We start from the raw sequence: 26,427 nt of genomic DNA on the forward strand, positions 1-26,427 counted from the left end.
TGCTAATCATAACCCTTGATGGGAATGTAGGTTTACATTTTAATAAGCTGCCTTGATACCTATAGACATTATTATTTAGAAACTTATTATTTAGAAACTTGGTGGTTATCCTGTTGACACTTAAAAATAGAAAATAGTGTCAGTCTATTGATTCTCACCAAGAATTAATCACTCTAATTTGATTGGGATCGAGAGATAAAGGCAAAAAATGATGTGATAACCATCACCACCACCAACACCCTACAAAAAGCAAATAAAAAATGGATAATGCAGAATTCCGAACTCTTTTAAGAGAACAGAGAACTAAATATAGAAGGGGTAGAAAAAATACAATACTTCATAGAGAAGGAAACTTAAATTGGGAGAAATTTTCTATAAGTCAAAATTTATGGCACTGCAATAACATAAAACATTAAAATCAAAGAATGTCAGAAATACAAACTCTATTTACAAACATTTCAATTATAATATTTATCAATATCTGAGGAGAAATAAACACAATAAAGGAATGATTTTTTTAAAAAACTTCCATTAAAAATCATATGTCATTACATTGAAACCTGGAGATAGGCCCTGAACAAATGAGCTTTTATCTTGACAGTTCCATCTGAAATCAATACTGTCACCCCAAAGACTTGTTATCCAACACATGTTTTCTAAAGAGTTTCATATGGTTTTATAATGTTTGGGCTGATTCCCTTTTTTTTTTTATTGTTGGTCGTTCAAAACATTACATAGTTCTTAGTATATCATATTTCACAGTTTGATTCAAGTGGGTTATGAACTCCCATTTTTACCCCGTATACAGATTGCAGAATCACATCAGTTACACTTCCATTGATTTACATATTGCCATTCTAGTGTCTGATGTCTATGGGGTGTTTAGCAGTTAGGTTTTGTGGCTTTTTAAGAATTGCAGCCAGTGAGGCTGCAATTCTTATGACTGTATTCTACCAGAGGCAAACACAAAGTGCCTGTTCAGCAGAGAGGAAGGAGATAGAATCCAGTTTATATGTTAAAAAAGTAACCAGAATTAATATTAGGATAAGTCTTTCATTTGACCTGATTTTACTATTAGAAAGGAAAATACTAAGTGATTAACAGCAATAAGGTTTAGAAAGTTTCACAACCTTTTTAAAATATATTTATTATATCCATTTTTTTACTATAACATAATTATGTACATTTTGTGTGCATGATCTTTTGGTAGATACCACGAGGAGATGTTCATTAATTATAAGTCTTCATTTCTATTGTTTGCATTTTAAATGAACACAAACTCATGGGGTAAGTTAATGTTGAATATATTAATAAATAGATGAAAACATGCATATTGTTATGTCCTTTCATTTTTATCTAAGGAAGATGGGAGTCAATAGGAGTGGCAATTCTTATTTATGTAACTTTTAGGCAAATGGTCTAATTTATTTTATTTATCGATAGGAATTTTTTCATTCAGGAAAGTCAAGATAAAACTTACTGCCTGGAGGAGAAATGAAAATAATAGTGTTTTTTTTTGATAAATGGGAGCCTTATTTTACCTTCATGTTATGAAGACCTAAAAATCTACAGATATACAATTTGATTATAACATTCTTATAAACACACTCAGAATACCAGGAATTGAAATAACTATTTATGAATCAGAGGAAAAAGAGTATGTCTCAGGAGTGTCAACTCCTGTGAAATAGCCTCTGACTTCTCAGAGGAATTTTAATTTAATTTACTTGTATTGTAGGTGGGTTGTCAACAATTTTGGAATCAGAGTATTATAAGGCATTTGAGCTATGATGGAATAGAAAGGTCAGTTTATCTATCTTCGTTTTACAAATAATGATATTGGGATTTAAAGAGGGGAAGTGATTTGTTCATGGTCACACAGCTAGGCAGTGACCTAGTTAGAACTAATATTAATCCAAGTTTCCTTTTGCCTTGATCAGTGTTCTTTCTCTTAACACTGTTTCTTCCAGAATTTGTTGTTGTACAAATATTGATCTATAACATGATTTTATAAAACTTGGAAAGTAACTTTTCATGGAAACAAAGTCATAAGCTCAAGAGTTCTCCTTTGTTTTCCTCTTTATATTTGGTTTCCACATTAAGTTAAGCTTTAAGTCATGTTAATGCTGGCTTTATAGCTTTATACTTTTTGTTGCACATGTACTTTTCTTTTGATTTTTATCTCTACTTGACTGGAGTACCCTACTACTTGGTCTCCTCACCACCACCTTTCTCTCAACAATTTGAATATTCTGTACATCCTGTCAGTTTCACCTCCTAAATCATTGTTCTCCTCTTCCAGTCTTTGTTCTTCAAAACTAATCTTTCAAGATTCAAATCAAATTTCACCTCCTTCACTGACATCTACAGGTAAAAACGATACCTTCATCTCCTAGATTCAAATAGTTATGTAGTATATCTCTCATGGATTCAACATTCATTAATCAGATATATCTGAGTGCCTACTGTATGCCAACAAATTATGTGGTACTTATCACTTACAGTCTTTCAATGTAATAATTTGTGACCATGATTTCTTTCTCTTTTTAGATTGTAATATTCTTGATGTCTAGGACTCTGGTTGAAGATGTTTGTATTCTATGTAGCCCCATAGCTCATAGCCTTTTGTACATAGTTTATGATCAGTAAGCATTTGTAGAATGAATATTGAATTAAGCAGCTTCTGTGATAGGGCGAGGTGATAAATGTGGCCTCTATGGGATCAGTATGTAAACTGTTAGATATCAATTATAATCATGTTTGAAGAGCTTCCTTCAATTCTTAAAGATGTTGATTCTTTGCATTGTGTAAAAACAACAAAGTTTATCAAGGAAAATGCATCAAGATAAAATGGTAATTAAGTCACATATAGATACATAAATATCATAAACAATAAGTGGAAGAATACAGAATAAGATTAAAAAACCCTTCAGTTTCAGTTTCTATATATATAGAAATGGGAAAATGATTCAAACGCACTTATGCACACCAAATAGTTGCACTACGTTAGTTAACGCAGAGGAGATGATCTGCTAATTGTATAACTGTATAATGGTAAGATGCTATTATTTAAATGTGAGATTTTGAGCCTGTTATCAAGCTGTATCTAGTATTTCAGAATGTTATCATTTGTGATTTTAAATATCTGATTCTGCTCTCTTAATTGATAAGGAATATACTTTTATTTTTAAATAGCAGAGTGTACCTCCTCAAGGATTAAGGCAAGGCATGAATGTAAGGGATTTACCAGACTTTCAAAACAGTCATTCTCTTTATCCCCTCCTCCCGGTAACACATTAAGAGCATGTCCAGGCAAAGATTCCTTTGCTTTGAATCCTTCTTGATTGTCTTCATCTGCAGCTAAACTAAACCAGATAAGATTACCAGAATGATCAATTGTCAAATGAACTTATTTTCTTAGAAACAGCTTAGCTGAGTTCTGCTTACAGAATTCTCAGCTTTTCACATCTAATTTAAGCTTCATTAGGCAAAGAAGTAAAATGTTAGAAAAAGTAAAGCTATAATTAAAATAAATTTGGAATATTCTTTATCTCCATGAATAATGAATTTGTATTTTTACCCATCAATAATTCACATTGATGCCATTAGATATGTTTCAGTTTATAAAATTTCTGATCAACTTTGGTTATTCAGAGAATGTTTACTTAAGTTCTCAAACACCAAGACTGTCCTCCTAGAAATCATGCACCATAATCAATAATGTAAGTCAATGCTGCATAGGAGAAATAGATTCTTAAAATGTGTTTTGTGAAAATAAGTTTATAGACTCCACAGTGATCATTTTGAAGAAGTTTAGTGTCCCCCTCACATGGCCAATATTAATTTCATTTGACCAATATTTATTGATGACTATTATATGTCAACAACATTGTTAGGTGTTGAAGTAAAATAGTGAACAAGAAATCTAACTTGTTATTTCATAGAGATTGCAATTTTGTAGGGAAGATAGACCTAAAAATATATAAATACAATAATTATACATTGTGATAAGTGTTATGAGGGAATAAACATTTTAATTATCGACTCAGAGTTCGGGTTGACATTAAGTTCTTCATATAAGTGGCAAAATATTTACAAAGTAGACCAATTTTCTATTATCTCAGTGTGATACCAAAGTATCAAACACAATAGCTAATAAAGCAGCAATTGCATCTAATGTTTCAAGGGCTATAATGTATATCTAATATAAATGTTTTGTTTGGCTTCTAGAGCATTTCCTCAGGGTTTTCCAGGAGTCATTCTGAATATACAATACCAAGAAACCATCATTAATTGGAAGACCTTAAATATAACTAATGTAATAATGCTGAAAAAAAAATCCGTTACAAGAGGCTGGTTAGAACCCCCATATAGATCAAAGGACAAGATTCAAAAGGTCATTCATGGTGTCTTCAGTTAAACCTACAAAGATCATAAGATTATAAGAATAAAAATTTCCAACAGAAGCATTGTGGACAGAGATGCCAAAACATGAAGTGATTTAATATTTATAAAGGTTTTGAGAAATTTTAATGTTTAAAGTTTTATACAATACAAATGATTTCAGGTTAGTTATCTAATAATGAGAGCTTTTGAATGTGACTAATATTTGCTGAGTTTGAATATGTGGAATAATGTTACTGAAAATACTATCAGGAATACATTGCTAGTACCACTAAATATATTTAACTGGCTTTATCCTTCATTGGACACATATTGTACATGTACTGAAATAATTAGTGTTATAGCAGGAGAACAACAAATTATTCTATATGTTATGAACATTGCCTTGAAAAAAATTTGATTCTACAAGCAATAATCCTTTTCTGAAATTCTTTGTTATTGTTGAACATATGAGAAATATTGAAACTGCTTAGTTTTCTCAGACTAGACTGATGAATTAGTGTTTATATAAAGAATCATCTGTCAGAAACAACTGGAATAGAGTCTTGCTTTCTTTGAGTTATATACCAGCACCCTATATAAATAGACGAATATATGTATGTATATACACATGTGTATGTATATATGTGCATATACCTGAAACCACATTCCCTACAATCAAATTTTGAAAATGTCATAGGCTTTATTTGTCTTCACAAAGAATTGACATATAAAATGAATAAATTTACCAGCTAAGAGTAAGAGAAAAGTTTGCTGAAAGCTTCAACAGTGGTAATGCAGCAGTTAATATGATTTTGTCCTATCCCTAAAGACAACCTTTAAAAGGTTTACTAACACATAATTACTGGAAATTTACCCTCTACCTACCATGTCATGTGGGAGAGGAAGGCATTGCTTGATTTATGCTCTATTTTCTACATCTGTTTGCAAATTAACATTTTGTTTACTGTATTGAACTAGAAAAACAGATGATTTGGCTAGCACAAGTTCTCTGTGTAAGAAATAGCCTAATTAAGTACTCCCTGCCCCCCAACAACAACAAAAAAAACAACAACATGGCAGTGTAGGCCAAGTTAACAGCTGACTCCCATTTCAAATCAGGAAATATTTTATTGATATTTTGGAAATTTAAAATGAATGACTATTACTCTGATCAAATGATATAGTTATGGTGAATTGTCATCAGTGTTTTTATGGAATCTGTTTTCATCTAGTACAACCTGTTTTATTAGAGGCTTTTCTTCAATATAGTGGTGTCAACTTCAATGGTCAAGGATTGTCTTTACTTGTTAAAGAAAGCACTTCCAACATTTTTAGGTATATGATCTACTACTTTCAGTGCCCCTTCAATAAACAGTTTACATACATGGAATTTCCTGAGATCCCACAACTAATTTGAAAAAAAAAAATAAATAATATTTGGTTAAACTATACCCCAAACTTTCAAATAGTGGTCATAAAACTCAAATTCCTACTGGGACCAGAGTGATAACATGAATTCATTAAAGAGGGCCAGGTGTAGGGTCATGAGAAATTGTGGAATTGTAGGAGGCAGCAGAGTGCATGTCTATTGGTAGACATTGCTTCTCTACTTCTTCTAGTTGTGCAGAGTCAATAAGTATGTGGAAATAGTACTGTCAGCTTTTACATTTTTGAAAAACTTGAAATTCAGTTTTTCTATAAAGTTTACATAGCTTTAAAGCTCTGGGTAATGCAATCAAATATATATTTGGCAGGCTTGGTTTGGCATTTTATAGCTTCTGATTTAAAAAAAAAATAAAAGAAAAAGATAGGAGAGTATAGAAAGATCTACTGGCCTAGAGATCAAGGGAGCCACAAATCATATCTTTTCTACTCTCTAAGTGCATATGTAATGTCTTTTGACCTTATTATGTCCCTAGGAGGATAAAACAGGGGAGACTTTGGGATCAGTCTTCAAAAAGTTGTTCCTTAATACTCAGTAGATGAAACAAGATCACACATTTACAAACTGTAGCTATGAATCAGGGATCAGTATACATTTGACTTTAGCTTGCTCTGAGACATTGGCCAAATAATTGAACATCTTAGGGCTAATTTCCTTGTCTGTTAAATGGTCATGGTAGTGGGAGGTCAACAACAATTCAGACACCCCCAATATATCACATGGGGATAGAAAAGCTGCACTGATTGAACATATAGAAAGGAATGTGCCTACTTTGTCTTTCCTTACATTACCCACCAGCACTGCTCCTGAAATTCAAAGGTTGACTGTATCTTTAAAATTATCTATTGAAGGTCTTTGTCCTGTTTGAAGAATTAAAGAAAGGAACACTCTATTTAGTTACCCTAACATCAGATGTTGGACTTACTATGTTAAATTTGACAGTGGATTTTCAATTTATTCTGAAAAAGACCAAGCCAATGTTTCTGAGATTTTAAGTGGATTTCTTATTTTGTGGTATTTTATCCTTTCTTGTCAAATATTTGTTTTTCTTTGTATTATTAAATGTAGTTCTGTGGTCTAGATTTCGGTTTCAAAAGTGATAGTTACATATTTTCGAGTCTTTTACAAGACTGACTTCAATCAAAGATGGCTACATCCCTGCCATTAGCTGCGTAGAGCCTTGCAACAAAATTTGGAAGAATCAAAGTCTGAAAATTTATCTATCAGTGTTACAGAGTAAAAGTGACCTTGATTAATTCAAAATACAGGCTGCTCTTAATTATTAACTTCTTGAGTCTCAGCCAGAATAGAATCACCTTATATTCATAACTTGTACAAAGAGAAAGGGCCTTTCTATGGTAACATTAATCAGTGTTCTAATGGCATATAGCAGCAATGATAACTGGAGTCAGTGAGCTATGTTGAAAACCCTTACTACTTACCAGCATATGTTGTAGGACCTCTGTTGGTAGAGATATATTGAGTACTATATTTAATGCAATATTTTTGACCATATGTAACCTGTTTTTTTTTTTTTTTTTTTTTTTTGCCAGTGGCTTTGTAAGAATATGGTCACATGTGTATTTCAATCACAAAGATAAGTTTTAGTAAATTTCAGGCCCTTTGTTTATAACTTTAATTTTATACCCATACTGACAAATGGGGAGAAAAAGCAAATAGGAAGCTTTAGTATACAAAGGAATTAGAAGGGATATGAAACATTCTAGGCCAACTCTAGGGAACTCAGATAATTTTCTTCACACGATAGGCTATTCTGTACTTTGCTGATAATATTAGTAGAATGATGTATTTGTTCCATAACATACTCCAAAATGTTGATTATTTGGCAAAGTACAAGGAAATTCCAAAATGAAATAGTTATAATCCACAAAAGGAACAAATGCAGAAGAATATAAATCACATTTTACCTAGAATGCAAAAAATAAAATACATCAAGTCCTCAGTATATATGGGTTTCCTATCTATGAATTCAATCAACTGTGGATTAAAAATTCTTTTGAAAAACATTGCTTCTGCACTGAACATGTACAAATTATCTTTCCTTGTCATTATTTCCTGAACAATATGGTATAACAACTATTTGCATATAATTTACATTGTATTAGGTATTGTAAATAATATAGAGATGATTTGAAACATGCAGGAGAATGTAAACACATTATATGCAAACACCCTGCCATTTTATGTAAGGGACTTGAGCATTCACATATTCAGTATCTGTGAGGGGTCCTTGATCCAATTTCTCAGAGATACTGTGGGACAAATATATTTTTAACTTATATACCTTACAGTGCTAAAGTTATAGCTACTGTTAGGCAGCTCTGCGAAATATATTCTTTACAAAGGACAAGGCAAATCCAGAATTTTCATATGTCAAGGTTAACTTCTAACTTTTCTAAGAAACTTTATAATCTTTAATGAAAGGTCAGTTAATAAACTCTTAGCATTTTATATATTAGAGTGTTTTAACAAGAATGTATCAGAAGTCAGTAATTTCATAATCTAAATATAAATTATCAGTGAAGCCCATGGTATAGTATAAATTATTTTTATATTTTTGGGGCTTATATAATAATATACACATGATGATAGCCAAAATAATTCTGTTGAATTTAGAAAGTTTTGCACATAAGAAAAAGAGGAAATCTTTGACCATGTGGAGAAAGGCTCTCAAATATACTATTGCATTGCCATTAGATTAAGGAAGCATGCATTATTATTGATTTGATTTATATGAGTACATCATATTTAAGAAGATTGTCATTGCAAAAATGATTGAATGACCAAACTGTAAAGCCAAATCAAATATTTTTAACAATGAAATGACAGATATAAAAGTAGATTAAAAAAAGGCTCACCTTCCCTTTCACTCTTTTCCCCAGTACTAGATAAAGGTTTGCATTTCTTAAATTGAGACACCTTTCTACAAACTTTTGAAGCACAGAAGCCATTTCTTTTTTTAAAAAAATAAACATGTAAATTTTTTTTTTTAAAAAAACCAACAAAAAGCCTGAAAGGAGACAGTTAACAAAAAGGTCATTTGAATAAAGGGAGTGATGAACCAACCACAATTATTTGTTGTGGTCATCATAGGAGATTCCTGTTTCTTTGCTACTAAGAAATGCATTGATATCCAAAAGAGAAAGATTGTAGTCCATATAGATTTTTTAGCATGTTTGTTTAGATTTTTGTTGTTCTTTACTAAATGATTTGGGAACACTGAAAAGTAATATACTACTGGTAAGCTTGGCTATTTTGTGGGGCTAAGTTGTAGCTCAGTGGTAGAGTGCTCACCTAGCACATGTGAAGCACTGAGTTTGGTCCTTAGCACCACATAAAAATAAATAAATAAAATAAAGGTATTGTGTCTACCTACAACTAAAAATAATTAAAAGAGATTGGTGGGCTGGGATTGTTACTCAGTGGCAGAGCGCTTGCCTACCTTGCGTGAGGCACTGGGTTTGATCCTCAGCATCACATAAAAGTAAACAAAATAAAGGCATTCTATCCATCTACAACTATAAAACAAACTTTTAAAAAAGAAAGAAAATGGTTGTTTTGTTAACTAAGCTAACTTTGTGAGATTTTTATTGATCTCTTCTTTATGTGTTTAATTTTCTTTTGTATGGATGTTTGTATGACTGTGTGTGTGTGAGAGTGTGTGTGTGTGAGTGTGTGTGTGTGAATGTGTAACCCTTGTGGGAAACAAGTAAGATAGTTCAGTATTTCTCCAGAAATAAGTACAGAGTGAGCTGTGTGATAACTTATTTTCGTCATACTGTTAACTGAATTTTAAAAAGGAGAAAAAAATACACATTTTTTTCTCTCCTCAAAAGTAGTGGAATACCCAATGGGATGGGAAGAAAGATTCTCAAAAGGAAGGGAAAAGACATAATATTGCTGAATAGTTTTTTGGAATTGTTACGACCCGAGGCCATTTTCTTCAACAGAAATCTATAACTTTATTTCCTTGCTTTCATATAGAGAAAAGCCCTAAACCACATGACATTTCACATTATTTTTTACTCAATTGGGATTAAACCTGAATGTAATAACATTATCCATATATTTAAAAAACTATCTAATAGCAATTCAGGCTTTCCTACCTTCTTTGTGTTCTTCCCTGCTGGTTTTTCATTGTGTGTAACCTATCTAAAATTTCTGCAGAATTTAAGAAGATTTTTTTGTGAAATATAATAAAGCCTTAATTAATTGGAAGCTAACTAACCAGAACTCTCAATTAACCAGTTTTATTTATTTATTTTTTGCTACACTCTCCTTTTAGAAGGAAGAGGCAAATGACCAGAAAACAAGCTGTAAACAGGTATTTATGTATTTATTTTTTAAAAATCAACTTCCTGAGAATGTCCTGGAGCCTGTACAGATTAAACCCAACTTCCATAATCTTGTTCCCTAGACTATACTTCCTAAGATAGGAAAGGGGAGCCTCTTAGAATTTTCAGCAGCAAATGTTGAATCTTACTTAGTCCTTTATTGATGATAAGAAAAATGAAATCCAAATAGCCTATTAGAGTCAGTCCTTCCATTCGAGCATTCTAAGTATTTGGGGTCTCCACTGTTTCACTATTTCCAGTTAGTAATCATTTATATCTATTAACTGGAAATTAATCCCAGGATCATACAGTGAGATGATGATTGGCAGTCACAGGGAGCAACTCCCTCCCTGGAAACTAAAACAGAAGCTAGAGAAAAAAGTTGATGGGGCCTAGGGGGTCACTGACATAAAAACTGTAATACTTATGCAAAATAATGGGAAAGTACTTCCGATGTCCACCTACCCCTTGGCTGGGGAATGCTTAGGAAGGTACATTCACTTTTGCAGGGTAGCACAGGCTATTAAGTGTGCTACAGCATGGAAAAGAACTAGACTTTCCAAGTTCTAAGCAGTAGGGACAGTTATATTTTGTAGACATGCTAGTAGTTCTACAATATCTGAAATTCTTTTTTTTTCCCAGTAATGTATTTTGAAATAGTTGGAAGTCCAGGAAGCTTTACATTTGAAACCTCCTGAAATATCTATGGAATTTCAGTTAAATTACAAATAGAGATAGCATATTATTCCAAGCCTCATTCTTTCAGTTTGTTATTCAGAAAAGAATGGGTAGTGACTCAGAGACAAGGGAGGAGTGGAACTCTGATCATGATGTACATTTTGTTATTGCCTGGCAATAGAGTCCCAATTCTCTTTCACATACCCTTTTCAGAGGAAATCACTGTTTGATAATGTTTTTTCCCCCTTCCTTTAAGACTGCCCTTGATGAAAGTTTTGTCCATATTTTTCTATAAGAAAAATGTAATAGGGCTTTGGGGGAGATGGGGACTGTGATTTATTGTTTTAAGTTTTTAATATAGAAAATGAGAATTAAAATTAGTCTTAAATATCATGCATACTAAATAATTCCCAAGTGACCTGAAGCAGTGAATGTACCTCCTTAAGTGCAAAACTTTGTGTTCAACTATGACATCAAAGCTGTGGACACTAAAAACCAACAAAAAATTATTAATGATTGATTTTAACTGAATGAGATGGATTTAATTTTGAGTTTAAGTTTTGATATTGAAACTATTTCTGATTTTATATAAATGTAATTGAAGTCAGGAATTGAAATTTGCTTTTATTTTTATTTTTTTTCTAGTAAAATTACATGTAAATTAACTCTTAATTAAGTGTAACTGTATTTATAGATATATAGATTCATTTTTAGGTTATCAAAGCACACATTACATATGTACATATGGGTTTTATAAGATTTTGCACTTGCTGAAATATGAGAAAACCATGAATTTTTTTGAAAATATATGTATTAAATCACTTAAACCATAGAGAACCAGGGGGCCCACAAACCCTGATGCCTATGGAGGCAAGGCTGGTGATATAAATGAAAGACTATAAGCAATAGGGAGTAGAAGTGAATATGGTGAACTAAAAATATGTATTTTTCTTCTAAAAGTGGTAGTTACTACTCACCTAAGCTGATTGCTCCCATGTGGGAATGTTGATTTAGTGTTGTTGAGGTCTTACTTTTAAGAGAAGCTATGAAGACAATCTTTTATATGAAATTCTCTAAACCTTACATATTGGTAAATAATTTAATAATAATAAAAAGCAACACCTTTCAGACAAAACAAAATGCATATGTGATCTAGATTCAGTCCATGGGATATCAGTTTGTGATCTCTGCTCTAAACTGTAAATAGTTACTGAAATAACAAAAAACAAAACAAAAATCATAGTTTGTTATAAAATGTACCTGAAATGCTTGATGATAAAAAATCATGTAAAGTAAATAAATAGTAAGTGGGGTTCTGGTACTCAAAATGGTGGTCATGCACTTTGTAATTTTTTTAAATACATAGAAATAGCCAATGTAGTTTTCCTTTTAAAGTGGTTTGAAAATTAAAATTATGATTATTTTTGCTTTAATGTTTATCAACGAAATGCAATGTGAAACAAATCATTACTGCCATGACCAAAAGAGAATATTTAAGCACAGTTCTGTTACATAACATAATTAAGGTTTCTATTTAAAGCCTAATTTGTTTTGCTTTAATAGGAAGAAAGGCATATGTATACCATGTGTTGTTTTATTTTAAATTGGTTTGCCTTTAAACAAAGTTTCAATTCCATCTTTAAAAATTCCTTTATTTTTACAAATGGTTAAAATAAAAAAATAAAAGAAATGTAAGTAGTTAACACAACAAAACTTCATCTGAACTTTTGGTGGACATTGGCAAAGACAAAACAAAAGTTGGTCATTTGAGATTTTATTAAGAGGTAACTGTTTGACTGATCTGAGACTTTGCTTGTTTGTCTGTCCTGCCCTGGACCTTAGCACATAATCCCACTGTGCTACAATGCTTTTGACATCTGTATGCCCCTTTCATCACTGGCAACCCAAAAGTATATTTGTCTAAAAAGGAAACAATTAAATTCCAATCTCTCTAGGAAAAAAAAAAAAAAAAAAACGAAAAGAAAAACACCCCACTGCTAAACCTGCTTTAAAGACTTCTATGATCTGCACCATAAATCCTCAGTTGGGATAGTAAGTTAACATTGTCATTTCTCATGAGAAACTCAAAAACTTTGAAAACTTAAAAAAAATCCAAAAGATAATAAAGCTCAATCTCAAATCCAAAATGAACTAGAAAAACCTCATTTGTTGATGATTATTATAGTTGATGTTTTCATATAATGATACATGTGAAAGATGAGAAATTGAAAACTGTTCAACACATATGATAATGTACAAAACTGTTGATATTTATTTAAATTTGTGTAGATGGTGCTGCCCTTTCTAATAATAATAATTATTTTATATATATATATATATATATATATATATATATATATATATATATATTTAGTTGTAGATAGACAAAATACCTTAATTTTATTTTTATATGGTGTTGAGGATCAAACCCAGTGCCTCATTCATGCCAGGTGAATATTCTACCACTGAGTCACGCCACAGCCCCTAATAATTAGTTTTGACCATAATTAATTTGTTCCATGAAAAGAATGAAATATGTTTAAATATGCAGATTAATTAAACCTATTAACTAAAATTTGACCAGTTTAAACAAATAAATAAGACAATTTAAGATAAAAATTGATGAACAATTGTCTTTTCTTTTGCCAGATGTAATAATATTTAATGTTCATCAAACATGATAGGAAGTGATGTTCTGTATTTTAGTTCATTAAATCATCCTAACAACCCTACAAAGTAGGTGTTGTTATTATAATCCTTGTTTTAAAGATGATGATACCAAGTTGCAGAGAAGGTTCAGTGACTCATCCAAGAACATCCAACCTCAAATATGAGAACTAGCATTTGAATGAAGGCAATGGGATTTCAAAGTGCAAAGGCTTTGGACCTATATATTATATAACCTGTGAACTGGTATAAAACTTATTATTAAAACACCTAATTTCTTATATACATACGAATATGTATATATACCCATAAACATACACATACATACACCTATACACAAATATATACATATTTCTTGCATATTTAAAATGATATTTCTATTCTGAAATCACTTTTTTAACATTTTGATAGTGCAAGATTAATTATAAAATAGTTCAAATAGAAAGAGTAAAAAATAATAAGATGTCTGTGGACAAATTTCCAGGCCTCCATTTGACTCATAACACAATTTTAAAAAATTGCATCTGTAAAAAATTAATGATATTTTAGTAACAATAATTCCCTTTCTCTTCCACCCTTCATACTATCTTAAAGTTGATGTGTTTCATTGCTTTGAAATTTTAAAGTTATATGCAAACAATATGATCTTTGTGTTTTTAAAATGCACCTAAAGTTCTGGTAATATATCATCCTTTATAATTGTGCTTGCTCTGGATTTGAGACTTATCCACATTAATACATGTAGATCTAGTTGATTCATTCTTTTAATCATCCATTGTTGTATTTCAGTGTATGAATATGTCAGAGTGTGTGATTATTATTTTCTATATCAATGGACATTTAGGTTGGTTCCAATTTTTGTCATTACAAACTGCACATCATGTTTTGTGTCCTTGTATAGAATTTATGTAGGTTATTAACCTAGAAGTACAGTTGTTGTGTTTTTGGCTACGTACATCTTCATAATAGTTATTGCAAAATCATTCTTATTTACCATCCACCAGCATTGTACAAGAATTTCCATTTCCCCACATTCTTGCCAATGTAGTAGACAGTTTTTAACAAATAATCATTTTGAATAAAAATAATCATTTTTAGTAATCATCTTCATCATTACACACATACAGCTGAAACATTTCTTCTAATCATTTAATGCACATAATAGTATTTACTGATATTATTTGTGTTTTATTCTTCATTTTAAAGATTTATCATAATAAATATAACCATGTTTTTCTGGTTATGAAGCACTTTCATATAACTCCTCATTTGGCGAGAGAGTGTGGTGTATATAGAAGATTTCTGGTGGAAAAATTTCAAAAGTCGATGGACTTGAAACCACCCTGTAAATCACTGTGTGGTTTTAGGCCTTAAGTATTGGAGTAAACAAGTCTTAGAGAAACACCATAACCTTTGATCTTTTTTTTTTTTTAAGAGAGAGTGAGAGAGGAGAGAGAGTGAGAGAGAGAAAATTTTTAATATTTTATTTTATTTATTTATTTTTTTTAGTTCTCGGCGGACACAACATCTTTGTTGGTATGTGGTGCTGAGGATCGAACCTGGGCCGCACGCATGCCAGGCGAGCGCACTACCGCTTGAGCCACATCCCCAGCCCATGATCTTTAAGATATATCTTCACTTTTCCTTGAAGTTATATTTCACCTGTGCATAAAACATAAAGACAAAAATTAAGTTTGATCAGTTCATGAAAATTTTTGTAATGTCCTATGGATTGGTTAAGTTCACAGGTTTACCTAATTTATCTTTGTGTTTCTCCTATTTCAAGGAATATTGGGGGTGGGATGAGGGAGAATATTAATAATATAATAAAATATTATTATAGGGACTAGACAGTGGTGCTACAGAATCTTGAATTCATCTTCAGTTTTTCCCACTCTGAAGCATCACATTACAAATAGTGAAATACAGTGAAAGGTCAAACACTCTTTGTTATGACATTGTATTTGCTTTCAGATGCATCTTTTACATGTTCAGAGAAGAGAATATTCAATATTTTCAGCTCATTTACTGTTTGATTCCATCAGTGCTTTCATGGTGTTCCACATAACTATTTAAGGTAGAGGGAGGACTATTCAGTATGTTCTTTTTTTTTTTTTTTTTTTTTTTTTTTTTTTTTTGGATAAGGTGAAAAGTAACTGGAGTTTGTGTTTTGGAGAGACTTTTCATTAGAAAGATCTGTATCTTTGCTCTGATATTTAATACAGAGTTTTCGGGGTTTATTATATTTTATGGGTGCTGGAAAGAATATTCAGCTAGAATAATTTAAAAAACTGAAATAGAAAATGGAATCAGTAGAAGCTGATCTTATTTAAATCCCCAGAGTTGCAAATATATCAAACACACATATACAAGTAGAGCCTCTCTCTAGTTCAAGATATCAATGATTTTATGCAGAAAGTTCTTTGTCTACAATGATATTGAACATTGGTTATGCTATGAGTGAAGTTGTACATATGGAAGGTAAAATTCTGTTTAAAAAGACCTAAATCATGTAATCTATGGTAATGAAGATACTTTTAGGGGGTCTCTCTTTCTATGAGTAGTCCTGGGAGAACATTTTGATTATGGCAATTCTAGAAGTTGAATTGACCTCCTACAGAACTTCAACATCCAAAACTAGACAAAAATTATGGTTCACACACTTTGTTCATATGATCTCTAGATTAATATAATTTACATGCATATACCTTATTTAATGTGACAATAAGCTCATAGAATCCCACATAAATTGCTTTTGAGTGTTTTACCCATTTTGGCCTGTTTGAGAACTGATTGTAGGGCTCATATTTAATAACTTTTATTGCTATTTTTGCTAATTGGCCCTCTATTTTTTCAGTTTAAACATATTTCTGGAAGCAACTATTTTGTTTACTGTGCTACTTCTATGGGTTCAGTGAAGAAAAAACTCTGCCAGGGTATTCTAGATTATCTTTACCCAGATCTTACATATACTATATGGAGATTTAATCCAACTTTTTCAATAGTGCTAGTTAAAGAACATAAAAAACAAGATATCTCAAAACCTTTAAAGAAGTTTCAAAGATATAGATTCAGAGCATTTTGAAGCAGCACTTCTTGGACATATTTCACTAAGTGATTGCCAAGGCTATTGAGGAATCAGTGCTCTTTGAGAAAAAAAAATATTATGGTTCTTCAAAATTTATTAAAAGAAGAAAGGAGGAAGGACAAAATTGTGTATTGACTTTACCACATACATTTGTAAAAATTACTATATGTATTTGAGATTTTGGTGACTCTTTCTTCACAAAACCAGTTTCAATCATTACATGTACTACTGTTTACTGAGGATCCATAGTTTTGTTGGATTGAATGGAGCCTTGGCAAACAACATTTGTCTTTTATCTACAAAACATCAAAATCATGAACAATTTTGTCTTACTACTGCTCCCAAGTAAACTTATGTGCTTTGACACAGATGGCATCTAGATAATAATACTATGATATTACTACAGAAAATATTCCTTTGTGTTACTATTAAAAGCCCAGTTTGAACCCTGAGCAAGTCATTTACATGATGTTTCCTTGGGATTACCTACATTCTTGTCCACTCTGACCTTGTAATTTTGCTCACAGTTGGAAATGTAATGCAGAGTGACTAAGATAATGTTGTTTACACAGACTTTAAGTGGAATGACATTATAGTCAAGCAAGTGTCACATCACCCAAAGTGAAGGAAGACTTAATTACCATAATCCTGTGAATACTAAAATTTCTTAGCCATGTGTAGCATAATAATGCAATGTTCTGCATGTTTCATTTAATAATGTGAAGGTGCAATACATTAGGTCTCAGGCTGTGTTTCTTTAAAAATAAAAGCAAAGTGGAATTGTGGCAAAAAATCCAGACTTTTGTAGCAGGATACTTGTCTGAATGTTCAGGTGAAATCTGTCCTTTCTTTTAAACTCCAAAGAGTTGCCTGGTGATGTGAAAATGAAGGGACTGCTAAAATATCCATAAATCTAGACACCAGTGAGTAGGGTGACAGACCATGAATTTCTCTGGAGGCGCAGGGTAGTTTTAACTAAATGACTGAGACAGAATAAAGAGGAAAGTCTGGTAACCACCTATTATTGTGCAATGGGGAACATATCATTAATTTACAAAGAAAGTGGTGACATTTTCTAAAATTGTATAGCCCTATTCTTAAAAGTTTGTCAGTGTAACTAATTAGTTGCTAAAATGGAGTTGATTCTAAGACCCAGTATGAATGCATTAGAAAAGGCAATGCATTATCCCTAAATTGGTATGGTTTGTAATACATCTTGATGAATGGTACAAAATAATGTTAAGAAATGGGACTATTATTCCAAAATGGCCGTTCATTGGTTTGTAGTCCTTGAAGGAATTATGTTCCATGGCAACGTGCACTGAAGTCCTGCAGATAAATTTTAAGTGCCCTAAAGACATGTCTTGCTTTCTGTTTTTGATAACACCAAGTTTTTAATACAAGGAATTTGCTTCCTCAAAGGGTTCTTGCCCTCCTAGCATATTAGAACTCCAAAGATGTTGTTACCTTAGATTATCATTTTGACTTTTAAAACTACTTTTTGTTCAAGAGATGAAGTGTATGAAATGAATGATCAATAAAATGTAAAAAAATGTTTTTTTAATAGAAAGCTGAGATATAAAAATATCTATTGCTCAATCAATAAATTTATATAAGTGGCATATTACTTAAAATTCATGAAACATATCACTGGATCCTCTGATATGTATAGTGCTCTCAAATTTTTAAATATATAAAAGCTATTAAAATATAATGTGTTGAAGCCTTTTAATAACAGCAATCATGCTTTATAATTGGGAGTACTGAAAAGAATTTAGAACTTATTTATCATTACAGAATTTTCTTTTACAGAATAGTTGTACTTAAATGTATAAGTAAGATTATTCTTTGATTTTCTTTTCATATGAACATTTTCCTTTTAATTTATTAGTTCTAGAAAAGCAGTATATTAGCGTAATAATGTAGTTGGTGAACAGATCTATATTGTCATGCTTCTTAAAAAGTAACTAACTTACATTACAAAAATGGTGTTATTAGATGCTTTATGCTGTTTTACAAATATTCATTAACTCATATATTGTTGCATCTGATATATTATCCAGGAAAAAAAGATAGTGGTTTTAACTTTTTAATAATGAATTACATTTGGAAAGAAAACATCTCCTGCATTAAAAATATTTTGTAAAGGAATTTAGGACATCTGATTTAAACAGTTCATTTAAAAGTAGTCTGTACATATTTTACATTTTGTAGCATTAAAAACAAATTGCTCTTCACTTAATTTAGTTTGTTCAGCTCTCCTTCACAAGTCACTTGTGATTTGGGAACTAAATTAGACTCCAGTGAATGTAGGGGTAAAATGATTTTATAATAAAGTGGGCCTGGTGCAAACATAGTTAGAGGCATTGTGTATGTGTTTGGTTGCCTTTCTCTGTGCTGGGCATTAAACCCAGGGCCTTGTGCATCCTAAGCATGTGCTCTATTATTGAGCTGCATATATCCCAGCCTGTTTTTTTTTAAGTAAATGTTTTATTTTAGAACACTTATACAGTTAACAGAAAAATTACAAAGATTGTACAGAATTCCAATATAACTTGTATCCAGTTCCTTCTGTTACTAATGTTAAAATTAATTTGTCAAAATTAAGGAACCATCATTGGCAAATTGTTTTAAAGTTCATATTTTATTCACACTTCCTCAGTTTTTCCCTAGTGACCTGTATTTGTTCTAGGATGCAGGATACCGCATTACGTTTAGTTGACATGTCCTTTTACTCCCTTTGATTGCGACAGTTTTTCTCTTCCACAATTTTTTAAAGTACTGGTCAGGTTTTATATAATAGACCATATTGGGGCTTGTCTGATGATTTTCTTATGATTAAATTTGGAATATATATTTTGGGAAGGAAGACTACAAAGGTTTGTCAGATTTCTCCATTGCAAAATTACCTGTCTCCACCCCCACCCTGCACCACCCCAACTCCTTTCTATAGTGTAGGTACTCTTTGAGAGTCTTTGGAAGGCAGTTCCTGTATGCAAAGTATTTGGAAATGTCTTGCACAGGAGATTTGTTTCTTTGTCTCCAATTGTTTATTTAATCATTTATTTATAACAGTACAGATTCATAAGTATATATTTTATACTTTGGGTTATAGTGAGATACTACAATATTTATCTTATTGCTGAAATTGTCCTATCTTTGGTTATTGGGAACTCTTTCAGTTGGCTCTTTGACATGTCATCAACATTGTGGATTTTTTGTGTGTGTGTGTGTGCATTTCTTACTGTCTTGCACTAGAATATTTTACATGCCTAGAATCAGTAAGTTTTCCAAGTAGTAGTTTGGGAAATTTTAATCTTAATCATAAGGAAAATATGAATGTGGCTAAGAAAGAGGGTCAGAGACCCTCAGCTTCATTTTCTTGTTAGTGCTCTAAATTCACCATCATCCTATTAATGCATATCAACCTTATTCTTTTACCATATACATCTTTCCCCATTACTCTAATAATATCGATTAAGAAAAGGACCAAAAGCCTTATATAGTCTTCTGTAGCCACACACATTGTTATGCATAGATTTATAAATATGCTATGCAATTCTAGAACATATTTGTCTTTCCAGGAACCCGCCCTTCTAACCTGATCCCAATAAACGAGCTTACCATCAGTTCCTGAGTCATGGAGGATTCATTTTTCCTCAGAGAGGATTGGGAACAAAATAAATTTAGGGAGTATGGGATTAAATAAACAAATGTATTTACTGCAGGTGTTCTCACACTCCATAATTAGTTAATTTGTTTTATGAATAAATAGGAGAAGACACCACATAGAATGTTTTCATCTTTTTTTTATTAAAGGAAATGTTTTGTTCATGAACCTAATATTCATAAAACAAACTTTTGGAAATGGTGTTACAATGGTAAGAGTCTTGAATTTGTATTCAGAAATCTTGTGTTAAATTCCACATTGTGCCATCAGCTAGCTCTATTACTATAGGCATGTAACTTAATATCTACAATTCTCTTATCCATAAAATGAACCTAAGATTGCATCTTAGAGGATTATTGTGAAGAGCAAAAAATGTGCAAACCTACGTTTGTAAGAATTCCTTTTAAATGCTCAATTCAGTGCTAGTATAATAAGCAGTAGATGCCATGCCTTGGCTTTTATAACCATTGTATCTCTAATATATAGCATATTTCCCTGACATTTGGTCTTTGATCATCAAAAAGTATTTATTGAACAATTGAATTATTTTACTATTACTTATTTCCTGTCCCTCTGCACATGTTGTACAGCAGTTTATGGCATTTTATAAATTGCTTTTTGAGATTTGGTATCCACGTGACAGGATGTAGGGAGAAATCTACATTGAATTGGCTATATATATGCAAAAAACCTACAAAACTGAAGAAACCAAAAAAACTAAAAAGACCCTTAAACTTTTGATTCCAGCCTTTGTTTTACTGAACATGTGCTCACAGCCAATGGCTGGCTGCCTTCTGATTAGTTTTCATTGCTTCAAGCTGACCAGATTTTCTTTTGAAATAAAGGCACTGAAGCTTTCACCTCCACACTATGGTGATGTAAAATTCCTGTTGCAGAGTCACTGAGCTAGTGCTAGAAGAAGAGAAGCACCTGTGAGCACAGGCTGTCAGAAGGCCCTCAGAGCCCTAGAGTGTTGAGGCTACAGCTGCTGGGTTGAGAAGCAGTTGGAAGTGCTTTGTTACTCCTTCTTGTGTAACCACAGGAGACCCACTAAAGGATTTTTACTTTCTTTGGATGTATAATTTGTGTTGATTAACAGTAGTTATGGGAAGGATCCCTTTTGTAAAACCGAAGACAAGGCAAAGTTGTGATGGAGGTGATATGGCAGTCCCTGTTAAATTGTAGACTTTGGTGAGAAGTGTTGTGTGGCCTCACATCTTCTATTTTGCCTAATTCTCCACAAAACAACATATTCAGCATGTATTCCCAGAGGTAAACTTTTTTTAGATTCCAGCTGCTCTTTTCAGAAAATAAACTGGAACATGTTTATTATGTTTGAATTTGAGAAGTTTCCAGCCTTCCTAGAAATGTTAGGTGAATATTTAAAGTCTGGGGAGTACCCGTTCAACTTTGGAAATTGCAAAAACATTTAAATCAAATTCTCAGCTTGGGGTTTGTGGTTGTAACTCAGTGGTAGAGCACTTACCTAGCATGTGTGAGGCACTTGGTTCTGTCCTTAGCACCACGTAAAAATAAATAAATAAAATAAAGGTATTGTGTCCATCTACAAATGAAAAAAAAAAAAAGAAAAACAAAAAATATTTGAAATTTAAAATTTTAGACTTGGGGATAGTGAGACAATGAATGGGCAAGATAGTTTAGGGGTTCTTCTTTTTAATATTTAAATCATATGTTAATATTAGTATACCTTTTACCATCATGTAATTCATGAATTCTGAAGAACAGAAAAATGTTTTAGTTAAAAAATAAACTCTAGATGGGATAATGATGTCCTAACATTTCCGTAATTGTTAGTCTGAACTGTTCTTCAGGGATAGTTTAACAATTTAGTAGCATTGCTCTTCTTCACACTTAGAAATAGTTAGCAAGTCTCTCATCCTATCCCTACTTCTGACTCAAAACATGAAGCATAGACTTTGAGGCTTGTATAAAATATGTGTGTGTTTGGGCAAGGCAAGGCTTAAAATTATAATACTGTGACTGAATGCCTTGATGGAGTTATTTTCCTCTATCAAGAGCTAGATTGTCCATTTTGAACATCACCTGGTAATTTTCATATATTGTCCATTTTGAACATCACCTTGTATTTTTCATATATTGTTCAACTACAGGTTTTAATTAAATATATTAGTTCTTTATTTAATTTAAAGGAATACATGTTGGGACAAGACTCTTATTTCATGTGTGCTCTTGAATTTCAAAACTTTTCTAGGTAAAATGTAACCACCTTCTTTTAAATGAACAGTTGCAGGGAGTTTTAAGGAAACATTTCAACTTGAATCCAGAAATTACATCTAGGAATCCTTCCTTGTGTTTTGCAAATCTATCAAGTTTACTGAATTTGTAGTAGCATAGCTGAATTCCAACAACTGCAGAAATAATTAGTAAAATTAAGTTGAATATGTTGTAAACAAGTGAAGTTATTATTCATTCTGTACCACACTACAAATGTGGGAGGACATGTTAAATGATAAATTAGGCATGAATTGCTTTAATCTGTAAGCTGAACATGTTAGCAAACGGCTTGCGTTTGTAATTAGTATTTATGGCCACAGGAGAGTGCCTCTTTTAAAACAGTGACAGGAAATTGATCAGTTTAGGTTGTCATAGCAACCAAAAGAGTTCCATTGCTTATGTTAGATTTAGCCTATTACACTATATACTTATGTTTAGAAATATATTTATGAACTGTAAAGATAAACTCCTCAATAATGCAAAAGGGGTTAGAATGACAAAATGCCAAACTAACAAAGTCCAAATGAATGCTTGAATACTTGATAACAAGCTTAAGTATTTGACGGTTGTCATGACATTTCTTTTACAAAGCAAATGATGTCTTGAAAAAAATCTTAAATCTAGATGAAAATGCAAATCCTTTTATGACAGTATGTGGCTGTCACATTCATAATAAGAGACAATAATTGATGATTTATGAGATGACACCATGGCAACAAAGTCTTTCATCATTGGCACCCCTTGGTTACTTTTATATTAGGGGTTTGCGGGTGCCTGTGAAAAGTCTCCAACATGACATACAAGAAGGTCTACTCATATCTTAATCCATTAGATCTTATATAACAGGGTAGAAGCATTGTAGAGATTTTCAGAATCATCTGACAAAGTGAAAGCTGGTAAAATCTTTGGTAAAAAATCTCTGCTAAACTAGTAAGCATGTTCCAGAGCTGAGAATGGACAGATTTGTTTCTGTCCACTTAACCTTTCAAAGAAAATATGTAATGCCTCTCTTAAGTTTGAGTGCAAGCTGTTAGATTGTTTAAAGTTATGGTATCTGATAATATTCTTATGTAGGAAGTGAGGAAAGAGAAGAAGGAGTGTACTGCACCTTGACTTGCTTTGAATTACCAAGACAGATTATTTTTTAAGTTTGATTTTAATGTTGATGTCTTTATAGAAATAGAATGGGTGTATAATTTGGTATTCTAGAGTGGTTTTAATGTGTTTGGTAGGCCAAGGTGTAAGATGTTACCATTTCTTAGAAGTGACCATATATCATCATTTCTATTGTATATTATTTAAAATATTGAAAATATAGTGAACCTTCTGCCTTGATTTTATTGCCAATTCATTGAAAAAGAAAGACCATTTGAAATTTAGACCTATAAAAGTTCCTAGATTATTCAGCTATTTATGTGATTGAAACAAAGGGCTAGACAAAATTATCATTTCGATGTCCTTTCCATTGGAATTTAACAATGATCTACAAAAATTTGTAGTAACATCAAAAATTGGAGATAATTGCTGCAAAATACTGAAACTATCAGATGTAAATACCATAAGTATAACATAAGTATGTACATCAAAGTTTATCTAGCTTTTATATACGTTTAAAATATGGTTTAAAACATTTAAAAAATATGTTTAAAATATGTATATAAAGAATTTTAGAAACATTTGTCATCTTTTGTCAGGATAAGAAATCTGTAATATGCATTTCCTTCAGAGGATTGCATAGCCAATTATACAAAGATCTTTGCTCATTTTTTCAATTTATTTATTTCCTATAAGGCTGTGGAAGGCTGCTCAGTGTGGGATCCCTAACTCTGCTGAGTTTGTAATTTTGTTCCCAGTTAACAGTTAAGAAAATGGAGCCTTCCAGTCAGTATAATAATGATTTATCTCAGCTGATATAAGAAAATAAATTAATTTTGATTTCAAATCATAGATAGTGGAGAAGTCACATACACATAAAAAATGGTATGTTGCAATAGACTATTTTATTTTTTATTTCCTCTATTGAATATTATGCTTTCTTCAACATTTTGCTGTAACAGGTACTATTTTTGTTATTTATCTTATACTTATTTTCTTATCATCTTTTGAAATATATTTCTATTAGAATTGCTTAGTTGAAAGGTATACACGTTATACATTTTAATAAGTTATGCGTGAGTCTTAATTAAAATGTCACCTGTTCTTGGCACAAATTTTTACTCAGTGACCTGGAAAATATATAAGGTTAGAACATATTATTTATGTTTTCTAGGAGTTTATGATTAATTGACAGAAATACTATAAGCATTACTCAATCCAAAATAAGCCCAAAATAAAGAAAATGTGATATTGTATTATATACACACTGCAGGCATAAAATTAAACTATTTATGGTGAAGGGAAAAGTTAGTCTAAAATGGTTTTGTAAAGGATAATAAATAAGGAAGTAAGAATATTGGAACCAGAGCTTAAATGAATTTGGAAGATGTGAATAATTAAATGGAATATTATTTGGGGTTTTAAGAGCCTATGTGAACAAAGCCAGAAATGTAGAAATAATGGTATATCATGAGAACTTTAAAGAACACTATCTCACTTATACTGAAGTGGTAGCGCTGGAGAATAGTAAGAAAAATTTTAAGATACTCATCTGATTTGCTTCTCTGCCTCCATTTTTGACTAATCTTGAGAATAAATCCTTCCATCTGGCTACATACCATTATTCCTCTAGCTCTTAGAATAAAGTTCGAACATGTACAAGGCTTTCAAAACCCTTTGCCAGTGGTTTTCATCTGGAGATGATTTTGCTCACACAGCACATTTGGCAGTATTTGAAGACATTGTTCTTTGCAACCCTAGGTGGTGATGGCGCTACTGGCATCTGGTTAGTAGCAACCAGGAATGCTACTAAACATCCTGTAATACACAAAGAAGCTCCCTCAAAGCAAATGATTATCTGGCCTTAGATGTCAGTAATGCTGAGGCTGAAAAATGTGAAGTGCTACCCTGTAAGCTCTAACCTCTGCCCACATTGCCAATCTCATCTCAAGCTACTTTCTCCCTTACTATCAATTCAATCACTTTGAAGTTCTTAAGCACTCAATTTTCCCTTTTATTTTTAAAATTTCATAAATGCTTTCTCTACTTTGGAACATACTTCTGTTTCCCTTCTTGCCATACCTTTTCCTTTACTCCTACTTAAACTACTCATCATTCTACATAAACCTCTCATCTTGACTCCTGGAATGCGAGAACCATATTTTATCCCATCTTTGTATCAACATTTCCCAGCATGTTGTTTGAGGCACAATAAATGCTTCTTAAAGAAGTATATAGGTTGGTGGGTATTTGGAATGCTAAGCTAAAAAAGAGTGTAATGGTATGTTTAATGATGTATAACAACTGTGATAAGAGGAATTAAATGAGAGAGGCCTCAAAGTGAGAATCCTAGAGCCTAGTTGCTGATTCCATGTGGATTGTGACAGTAGAGTCAAACATGATTTCTAGAGGGAATGGGAACAAAAATTGGAGAGTTGACAATGAAGCTTTAATTTGAGAAGTCAGGTAATGAGAATTTATTTCCACTGACTTGGTGATTCCTTGAAAGAATTTCAATTTAAATTTCAGGGTGAAATTGCTAGCTCTGTGACTGTGAGCAAGCCACTAACCTATCTATCTGGGAAATGGAGAAAGATTTGAGTACCAACTCGATCAGGATTAAATGAGTAAATACACGTAAAACACTTGTATTTTATTTTTTGGAACTGGGAATTCAACTCAGGAGCACACAACCACTAAGCCACATCCCCAGCCCTGTTTTGTATTTTATTTACAGGGTCTCACTGAGTTGCTTAAAACCTCACTTTTGCTGAGGCTGGCTTTGAAC

At 31.9% G+C, this 26,427-nt stretch overlaps 1 protein-coding gene across 3 annotated transcripts in view; it reads left to right on the forward strand.

Moving 5' to 3' along the window:
• The window catches only part of DACH2 (dachshund family transcription factor 2), a 548,049-nt gene that overhangs the window by 135,398 nt on the left and 386,224 nt on the right, over nucleotides 1-26,427 (forward strand). For all 3 annotated transcript variants that reach the window (XM_081276418.1, XM_081276416.1, XM_081276417.1), the window contains exon 2: nucleotides 10,137-10,175. In XM_081276418.1, coding sequence (XP_081132544.1) covers nucleotides 10,137-10,175 — 39 coding nt within the window. The remainder of the gene's footprint in view (nucleotides 1-10,136; nucleotides 10,176-26,427) is intronic.

The sequence above is a fragment of the Spermophilus citellus genome (genome assembly GCF_964194105.1).
Source record: "Spermophilus citellus genome assembly, chromosome: X".
Taxonomy (NCBI): Eukaryota; Metazoa; Chordata; class Mammalia; order Rodentia; family Sciuridae; genus Spermophilus; species Spermophilus citellus.